The sequence below is a fragment of the Sapajus apella genome, unplaced genomic scaffold (assembly GCF_009761245.1).
Source record: "Sapajus apella isolate SASKATOON/1434 unplaced genomic scaffold, GSC_monkey_1.0 scaffold11, whole genome shotgun sequence".
Taxonomy (NCBI): Eukaryota; Metazoa; Chordata; class Mammalia; order Primates; family Cebidae; genus Sapajus; species Sapajus apella.
In genome coordinates, this window is record NW_022436951.1 from 41,680,231 (window position 1) to 41,690,353 (window position 10,123).

Genomic DNA, 10,123 nt, shown 5'->3' on the forward strand with positions numbered 1-10,123 from the left:
CGTGCGAGCTCCGTGCACCGTGCCTGCCTCTGCAACACGCACCCCTCAGTGGGACCGTGCGAGCTCCGTGCACTGTGCCTGCCTCTGCAACACGCACCCCTCGGTGGGACCGTGCGAGCTCCGTGCAGCGTGCCTGCCTCTGCAACACGCAGCCCACAAGCAGCCATTAGACCGACATCAACTACAAGATGAAAGTTTCCACAGCCAAAAAGACAGTTTACATCTGAATACGTCAATACTTTCCCAGGAAAATTTAAATGTTAAAATATGATTTTTGTTTTTTGGTGTTTTTTTGGAGACAGAGTCTCACTCTGCTGCCCAGGCTGGAGTGCAGTGGTTTCATCTCAGCTCACTGCAACCTCCACCTTCCGGGTACAAGTGATTCTCCTGTCTCAGCCTCCTGAGTAGCTGGGATTACAGGTGCCTGCCACCACATCCAGCTAATTGTTGTATTTTTAGTAGAGACCAGGTTTCACCATGTTGGTCGGGCTGGTCTTGAACTCCTGACCTAAACTGATCCATCTGACCTGACCACCCAAAGTACAGGGACTACAGGCGTGAGCCACTGTGCCCGGCCAGAATATGTTTTGATTAAGTTTAAAATTGAGTTGGAGCTCTTCCAATTCCAGGCAAGATGGAGGAGATACATTTCACCCTACTCCTCCCACGTATTAGACCCACCACCCTGGAGGAAAATGCACAAAACAAGCATTGGGAGACCGAAAGGTGGGAACAGATGGCCAACCACCCAGCACTGAGTCCCTGGTTGGCTCTGGGGTTTTGTTTATGCTGGCCTACTACACGTCCCACTCTGGGTGCCACACAAGCTAGCATCCCAGACACACCAATGGACCAAAAACCCTCAGCCTGCTCTTAATGGTCAAAGGACCAGGAGGGGCCTTGCAGGCCTCTTCACATAGGCTCTCTTCACATCATCAGCCCTATTGCGACCAAATCTCTCTCACACACACACACCACACACCCCCCTCGTCCACCTGGCCTTGTTCACATCAGCCCTACTGTGACCAAACCACACACACACACACACACACACAGACACACACACACACACCCCTTGTCCACCTGGCCTTGTTCACATCATCAGCCCTACTGTGACCAAACCACAAACACACACACACACACCCCCACCCCTTGTCCACCTGGCCTTGTTCACATCATCAGCCCTACTGTGACCAAACCACAAACACACACACACACCCCCCCACCCCTTGTCCACCTGGCCTTGTTCACATCATCAGCCCTACTGTGACCAAACCACAAACACACACACACACGCCCCCACCCCTTGTCCACCTGGCCTTGTTCACATCATCAGCCCTACTGTGACCAAACCACACACCCACCCCCACCCCCTATTGCAACCAAATCTCACATACACACACACACACACACACACACACACACACACACAACCTACTACAACCAAGCCTCCCCCCCACCCACACATACACCCTTCATCCACCTGGCCTTGTGCAGCAGCAAGCACCTGGGTGTGAGAATGGACCCTGACTACTGGCCTGGCCTGGCTGGAATGACGTGGTGCCCTTCACCCTCCCAGCCAGCAGAGTCCGCCAGAGGCCATGGGTGAAGCCGGAGCCCCACGACCGTCCGGGCAGAGGCGGCACCCAGCAGGCTAGAGCGAGGAGTCATCTCGAGTAAGCGGATTTAAACAGGAAGCAGAGTCTCATGATGTCATACCCAGCATGTCCACAGTACAATTTAAAAAACGACCAAGAACCAGAAAAATGGCAATTTGAATGAGAAAACAGTCAATCAACAGATATCACCAAGAGAGGACACAGAAGTCAAGTCTAACAAGGACTTTAAAGTGACTGTAATAAAATATTTCTGTGTGCAATTACAAACACTTGAGACAAAAGAAGAAATAGTCTTAGCGGTAGTTCCAGACGGCGGCGCCCAATGGCAATACGGGCGGTTCGGAAAGCAGCAGCAGTGGCGGCAATGCGGAGGGGCTGGTGTGATGCCTCGAGGTGGCAATGCCGGCCTGGGGCTTGGAGCAAGGCCGCCCGGGGCAGTGACGCCAAGAGCCATCCATCGGTGAATCCTATTGACTCCACCTGGAAAGTGTGTCTCTCTGGAGAGACTTCTCACCAGCTCAATTATTGCAGCAGACTCTGTGTTCCTGCCTTTTCCCCAACAGTCTTGCGCCGCACAGCAGCCAAAGATGTTCTGTGAAAACCCAGGTGCTGCAAATAACCGGTTGTGACCCTCCCAACCCAGCCTCAGGCCTAAGGTGGATGAGCATGAGCAAGACGGCAACGAGCTTCAGACCACCCCAAATTCCAAGCCCACGTAGCCAAGAAGCTGGGAGCCTTGCTGGACAGCTTCATTACCATCTCAGAAGTAGCAAAGGGGCCAACAAAAGCTCAGGTACAAAGTCGCTTCAGAGGATGATGGTTTCCACCTTTTCTTCACGTCTGTCCCTGGAGGTCGTGAGAAGGAAGAGTCGCCCCAACCCCGCCGAAAGCGCCCGCCCGCCAGCTCCAGCAGTGAGGACAGTAACGAGGAGTGGCACGGTGCCGGGAGGCAGCTGTGTCGGCGTCGGACGTCCTGCAGGAGTCAGCCATCCACGGCGCTGGCACGGTGGAGAAGGAGGCAAAGAAGAAGCGGAAATTGAAAAAGCAAGCCAAGAAGGTGGGGTAGTCGCCACCACCCCCACCAGCACGGCCACGGTCCAGAGGCAGAAGTCAGGTGAGCTCACCAGGGACCACGTATCGCTTGGAACCAAAAAGAAGAAAAAGGCAAAGAAGGCCATTGAGGCCTCTCCATTCCCACCAGCAAAGAGTGTCACAGCGGTGCCTGCAAACTAACCCAGCTGTGGGCACAGGGCTCAGCTCCAAGGACAGGGTGCCCCGGGGACAAGGCATTTCCAAGCCCTACCTCCCTCTCCAAGTTCAAGGACTGGGCTGGCAAGTCTAGACTGCCCATAGACCCTGATGGTGATGAGGGCTTGCCTGAGAGTCGGGCCAAAAAAGTGGCTGTGGGTGAGAAGCCCAAGCACAGCCTGCCCCTCTGTGCTCCCTTGGGGGGCTGAGGGGCCTGTGGTTCCAGAACATTGCATGGCCTCAGGAAAAGGAGCCTTCTGATTGAGACTAGTGGCCAAGTAGTAAAGCCTCTATCGCCCTAGAACTGTCTGAAGTGGGCAGGGGAAGGGAGACCTCCTCCCCCACCACCTCCTTAGCCTGGTGTGAGAAACCGTTTTTAGAAAATGAGGGAAGGGATCCCAAGATGCCAAGGCCCAGAGAAACTTCTGTTCTTCTCCCCTTAGTCCACATAGACATCACAGAATTGTCTGAGAAAGGAGAGTTTTTTTTCACCCCTGGCTTTCTAGAATTTCCTTTGTCTGCCTATGTGAATATACCACATATGATGGTGTCTCTGAGCCGACCATATGGAAACTCAATTGCCAGGGGACCCAAACAAAACTGAGAGTGAGTTGGGTATTGCCTCTGTCAGTGTGCTGAACCTTAAGACACTTTGAATAAGCATCCTCCTCTTCTGTCCACCCCACTCAAGCCTTCAGGAAGTGTCACAGCGCTCGTGGACTAGGTTTCCTGTGACAGAGGCATTCTGCAAGAGGTAGAAGCTCGCTGCCAAGCACAGTGGCTCATGCCTGAATTCCCAGCACTTTGGGAGGCCAAGGAGGGTGGATCAATTGAGGCCAAGAGTTTGAGACCAGTCTGGCCAACATGGCAAGACTCCACCTCTACTAAAAATACAAAAATTAGCTGGGCATGTTGGCACATGCCTGTAATCCCAGCTACTCGGGAGGCTGAGGCAGGAGAATCATTTGAACCCAGGAGATGGAGGCTGCAGTGAGCCGAGATTGCACCACTGCACTCCAGCCTGGGCAACAAAGTGAGACGAGACCCCGTCTCAAAAAAAAAAAAAAAAAAAAAAAAGGAAGAAGTAGAAGCTCACAGCCAGACACTGTGGCTCACACCTGTAATCCCAGCACTTTGGGAGGCAGAAGCAGGGGGATCACTTGAGGCCAGGAGTTCCAGACCCACCTGGATAACATGGTGAAACCCTGTCTCTATTAAAAAAATTCAAAAATTCAAGAAAAAAATAGTCTTAGCAAAGAAACAGAAGATATAAAGAAGAAAAATAGAAATTTCAAAGAAAAATACAATAACAGAAAATCGCAAGAGCAGTTTAATAGCAGAATGGAGATGACAGATGAAAACTATAAAACTATAAAGAAAAACTAAGAGAACAGGTCACAAGCAGAGCTGCCCTAAGACAATCGCTGAAGAAAGTTCTTCAAACATAAAGACCAAAGAAACCTGAAACATGGTGGAATGAAGAAAAAATAACAGAGCAGGTAAGCATGTGGATAAATACGTCTCCTCCTGAGTTATTTAAAAGGCTAGGTAGTTTTAATACTCACATGATTAATACGGTTCTCAAGGTATGCGGAGGAAATACTTAAGACAACTAAAGTGTAAAGGGGAGAGGATAGAGACCTCAATGGTGGTAAGGTTTCGACATTTCACTTAGAAGTGGTAAAATGTCTGTAAAAGTAAACTGTGTTGAATTTCATATACATATCATGATTTGTACAGCCACCGCTATGAAAACCATACAAGGAGATATACATCAAAACATAACAGATAAATCAAAATGAGATACTAAAAATATTCGACTAAGTCACAGGAGGCAGGAAAAGGGAAACAGAAGAAAAAACACAGGAAACAATTAAAAAATAAAATGGCACACTTAAGTCCTAATATTTAACAATTAGATTAAATGTAAATGGCCTAAAACACTACTACAAGACAGAGATTAGCAGAGTGACTAAAAATAATGAACCAAGAAACTAATTTCAAATATCAAATACAAGTAGGTTAAAAGTTCAAAGTAAATGGATAGCAAAAGATAGGCCATGCAAGAACCAATCAAAGGAAAACGGCAGTAGCTACTCATATCAAACAAGACAGATGTCTCAACAAAGAAAATTACCAGGAATAAACCAGGAACAAGGGCTGGGCGTGGTAGCTCACGCCTGTAATCCCAGCACTTTGGGAGGCTGAGGTGGGTGGATCACCTGAGGTCAGGAGTTTGAGAGCAGCCTGGACAACATGGGGAAACGCTGTCTCTATTGAAAATACAAAAATTAGCTGGGTGTGGTGGCGGGGTGCCTGTAATCCTAGCTACTAGGGAAGCAGAGGCAGGAGAATCGTGTGAACCCAGGAGGCAGAGGTTGCAGTGAGTCCAGTTCATGCCACTGCACTCCAGCATGGGCAACAAGAGCAAAACTCTGTCTCAAAAAAAAAAGAGGAAGACTACATATATTAAAAGGGTCAGTTCATTAAGAAGATATAAAAATTCTAGATATGCAATTCAACAAATAACAGAGCTTCATAACACATAACGTGAAAAAATAAATAGACAAATCTACAATTACAGTGAAAGGTTCAAGACCCCTCTCTCAGTAATTGAGTTACTAGACAGAAAATCAGCAAAGATACAGAAGAATTGAACAATACCATCAACCAACAGGATCTAATCGATATTTATGTATTCACATAACACTCAACAACAGAATACACATTCAAGTGCACCTGGAACATGCTGGACCGTAAAGCAAACCTTGACAAATTTAAAAGAATTAAAATCATACAGATTATGTTCTGGCCATAATGGAATCACACAGGAAAATCTCCAAACGCATGGAACCTTAAAAACACACTCCTTAAAAATCCACAGGTCAAAGAGGAAGTCTCAAAGGAAATTCTTAAAATATTCCGAACTGGATGAAAATTAAAATACAACATAAAACTTGTGAATACAGTGAAAGTAGTGTTTAGAGGGAAATTTGTGGCACTATCTATATTAGAAAAGAAGAAAGTCTCAAATCAATGATCTACATTTTTGCCTCAAGAATCTAGGAAAAGCATAACATAAATGCAAAGCAAGCAGAAAAGGAAATAAAAAGCAGAAATCAGTGAAATTTGAAACTAGAAAAACACTGGAGAAAAATTGATCAAACCCAAAGTTGGTTCTTTGAAAAGATCAATAACATTAACAAACCTCTAGCAAGACTAAAAAAGAATACACAGATCATCAATGTCAGGAACAGAAGAGGGATATCCCTGTAAACGCTGTAGCACTAAGCAGGGAAGAAGGGGGACTCAGTGCATCCCAAGGTCAGCTACCCTGTCACCGGATTCCTCTGAGCTGTGTGGCACCTACTGCCTTAGGACCACTCAGACTCTGTCCCGAGGTTACCGCTCCCCCTAACTACTCCGTATATAGTCACTTGGACATTATAAAACGTTAAGTTTTCCATTTGAGATATTCTTTCAGGACCTGGGGACTGATGCCAGCTGGTCTAAGGACCCCACAAACAGACTCACCAAAGAATGCAGTTTCCACAGGATCTAACTGATACTAGATCTAGATTGTTGAATGTTCCAGGTGAACTTGATCAATGCAGTTTCCACAGAATCTAATCATCCTGATGATTCCGTGCCCTTTACCGCCATCAATTGACAAGCCCAATTTTCCAGCCCCTCACGATTCTGTTCCTTAAAAAAAAACCCAGCTCAGATCTCCTTGGAGAGATGGATTAAGGCCTCCTTCCACCTCCCTGCTGGGCTCCTGCCAGGATTAAACTATTTCTCTGCTGCAAACCACCCCCCCACCCCATGTCTCAGTGTATTGGCCTGTGGCCCTGCAGCACCTGACTGAACCTGTCGGCCCAGTAACACCTGCAGACCACACACAGACATCAACAGGCTAATAACAGAACACCAGGAACGACTCTACACACATCCTCGACAAGTCAGCTCCACAAAATCAGACACAGCCAAGACTCAAGGTGAACTGATACCATGAACAGTTTCCTAACAACCAGATACAGAATTTGTCATTTAAAAGCTTCAAACACAGAAATTTACATGCCCATGTGGTTTCACTGGAAAATTCCAAGAAACATCAAAGCACACACTCATTAGCACAAACTCTACAAAACCTCTTCTAAATATCAGAAAAGGCAACACTTGTCAACAGTTTATAAACTCAGCTTCACCCTGACGTCAACACCAGGCAAAAGCAAGCCAAAAAGAAGGAAAGCGGCCACCAACATCCCTCAAGCAGTCCGAGGCCAACAATCACCACGGAGTGGGCCCAGGAGAGCCAGGAGAGGGGTCCCCTTGCTCCAGGAGGGCAAGGCTGGCTCCCCGTTCTCAGCGAGGTACCCCGTCACGGAACCACAACCACCCGACAGGCAGGCAGGAGCCGGACGCCGGGACACGGACGCGGGCAGGGGCCGCACCTGGGCACGCGGGGCCCGCACCTGGGCACGGGTGGGGGGGTCCTCACCTGGGCACGCGCGCCCCGCCCACCCGCCCGCCCGCCACCGTCCCGGCCGCCCGCGGCGCCTGCGCAGAGGGGCCCGCCTGCCCGCGGTCCGCCGCCCAGGCAACCAGGCGCGGCCGCCCCGGGAAGCTCGGCACCGCTCGGCATCCCCGCCACCCTCACGCTTGCACCCCTGCCCGCCCGCCCGCCGGCACACCCAGGTTGCGGTGAGGCCCCAGGCCGCTCTTCGACCGGATCGCTTCCTCACTCAGCACCAGCCGCGGGACAGCCCGCGCCATGTTTCAAACGGAGCGCTCACCAGGGCGCCTGCGCGGTGGGGCGGGGTGGAGCCTGCGCGATGGGCGGGGCGGGGAGAGGGGCGGGGCCTGCGCGGTGGATCCAAGAGCCCGGCGGGCGGGGCGGGGCCTGCGCGGCGGGCGGGGCGGGGCCTGAGGAGAGGGGCGGGGCCTTGCAGCGGCAGGTGGGAGAGGGGCGGGGCCTGCGCGGTGGATCCAAGAGCCCGGCGGGCGGGGCGGGGCCTGCGCGGCGGGCGGGGCGGGGCCTTGCAGCGGCAGGTGGGAGAGGGGCGTGGCCTGTGCGGACGGAACCCAAAGATCCTGAGTGGGCGGTTCACCCCTGTACACACCTGGCAGTGACATACCAGGGACGTTGCCAGCGAGCTGGTCTAATCTGCAGTGATGGTATCTGGGTGCCCCTAGTCACCAGGAGGAAGGTGGGGAGGGGACACCCCTGGGGCTCTGGGCTGGGTCCACCAGGTGCCGGGCCACAGTGACACAGTGACACAGTGCATGTCCTGAGCGGGATTGAAGTCTTCCCGCTCAACAGGCTGAACTCTGTCTTCCCTGAAAGCTCTGTGGAAGGACCTCACAGGGTAAACGCAGGGAGACCCTCCAGGGCGCCGTCAGCCATGAGCCACGGTGCTGGGCCTGTTCTGGGGTGTGTGCAGGAGGTGTGTGCAGAGGATGCACACAGGGTCTGTGCAGGGAGTACGTACAGGGGGTGTACATAGGATGTGTGCAGGGGTTTATACAGGGTGTGTGTGCAAGGGTTAATAAAGGGGGTGTGTGCAGAGGATGCCACAGGGTCTGTGCAGGGAGTATATGCAGGAGGTGTATATTGGGAGTATGCAGGAGTTTATACAGGGTGTGTGTGCAGAGGGTGTGTGCAGGGGTGTGTGCAGGAGGTGTGTGCAGAGGGTATGTTCAGAAGGTGTGTGCAGAGGTGTGTGCAGGGGGTATACGGGGGGTGGTGGCAGATGGTGGATGCAGGGCTGCATCTGGTCAGCCCAGGACGTTCTCTTGGCCCACTGGTGTTAGAGTACATTTGGCCGGATTGCCCTCATCTGATATTTGACAAGCTGCAAACCCAAGGGCATGCTGGTGTCCGGGGGCGCCTCTGTGCTGACCTCAGCGTGTGCAGCAAGAGCCCGGGCACCGTGGTCTGCCTGTCTCAGGCAGTGCTCTGGGGGAGGATGGGTGTCTCCCCTGAAACCCAGGGAGGACAGCAGGAGGAGCCCTGAGTTGGGCTCAAGAGCTGTGGGAGCAGATGGCCTTCTGGTCTCTGCCACAGCCTTAGGCCATGGGACACACAGCATCATGTTTGATCAGCATGCATGGGGACTGCCAAGCACTCAGCATTCCTGAGTGCAGATTGTCAGGTAGCTTTCCAAAACTTGCAAACCCAGAAACAGCTCCACGACCCCTCCTGCAAGACGGTTAAGGGGTTCAGGACACAGGGGAGCCTCACACCCAAAGCCCACCACTGCCCCGGTGTGCACTGAGGGAACTCTGTCCAGCCAGGAGCGAACAGCATCCCGCTCTTCAGGACACGGCAGCAAACAAAAGGCCTCATGGCCCTCACCCAACAGCAGTGGCTTTTCAGGCATAACACAGGCCCCCAACACTGAGACCCTTCCTCCTGGGCAGGTGCCCACTGGCCAGACAGGGCAGGGCAGGGGCGAGTGGGACCTGAGTGGGCAGCAGGTCCAGGGCAGAGCCACAGGGATGTGACGGAATTGCCAACAGGAACTTTGAAAACAATGCCTCATCTCACCAACGTATCTCAGCTTTGCTGTAGAAAATATAGACGCTACAGAAGGGAACCCAGATGAGAGGTGCCACCCTGCTGAGATAACCCACCCCAGCATGCGCATGGTCCTGCAAGTGTTTCCTCAGATCTGTGCGCATTCACAGGCATGAGGTTATACTAAGCATTGCCACGCACTTCTGCCACTAAGTAGTCTTTAATGTCGCTTATTAAACAGCATTTTAGTGGTCACGTTAGATCATAAACCAAACCCACGTTATTATCCCGTCTTCAGCTGCTGAACGTCGTGTCTGTCTCCACTTCCTCATGGCGGTCACTCCGGTTGGCCACGTCGTGATCCGTGGAGGTGTGGCAGCCTTCCAGCCTGGAGGGGGACTGCAAAAACACAGAGCCGCGGAGAACCTGGGAAAGCAGAGGCAGGGGGTCAGGTGCCTGGCTGGGCCCCATCAGCCTACGGCAGAGGCTCCCACACAGGCCTGAAGTCCCAGCAGCAGGGATGCTGTCTGTGGGTCCAGGGGTCCCCTATGGCTTTGGCCAGGCCCTGAGACAGGAATCCCCCATACCTGAGTACACCTCAGGTGGGACCCCAACACTTCAGCGAGTGTCACTGGCATCACTAAAGCTAGACCAGAAGAGAGTGTGTTGTGCCATGATCACGATGACCCTCCCCATCCCAGCACACGCTCCCACCGTGACCCCTCCCCATCCCAGC

The 10,123-nt window shown here is 52.0% G+C and overlaps 1 protein-coding gene and 1 pseudogene across 2 annotated transcripts in view; one reads left to right on the forward strand and one right to left on the reverse strand.

Annotated features, from left to right (window-relative positions):
* Positions 1-7,680, reverse strand: part of CEP72 (centrosomal protein 72) — a 37,805-nt gene extending 30,125 nt beyond the window's left edge. Inside the window, exon 1 of one of the 2 annotated variants that reach the window (XM_032279181.1) lies at positions 7,562-7,680. In XM_032279181.1, coding sequence (XP_032135072.1) covers positions 7,562-7,643 — 82 coding nt within the window. In that variant the 5' untranslated portion in view covers positions 7,644-7,680. The remainder of the gene's footprint in view (positions 1-7,561) is intronic. The other variant, XM_032279180.1, reaches the window with a different exon arrangement.
* On the forward strand, positions 1,810-3,120 carry LOC116552427 (annotated as a pseudogene).
* Positions 7,681-10,123: the final 2,443 nt, after the last annotated feature.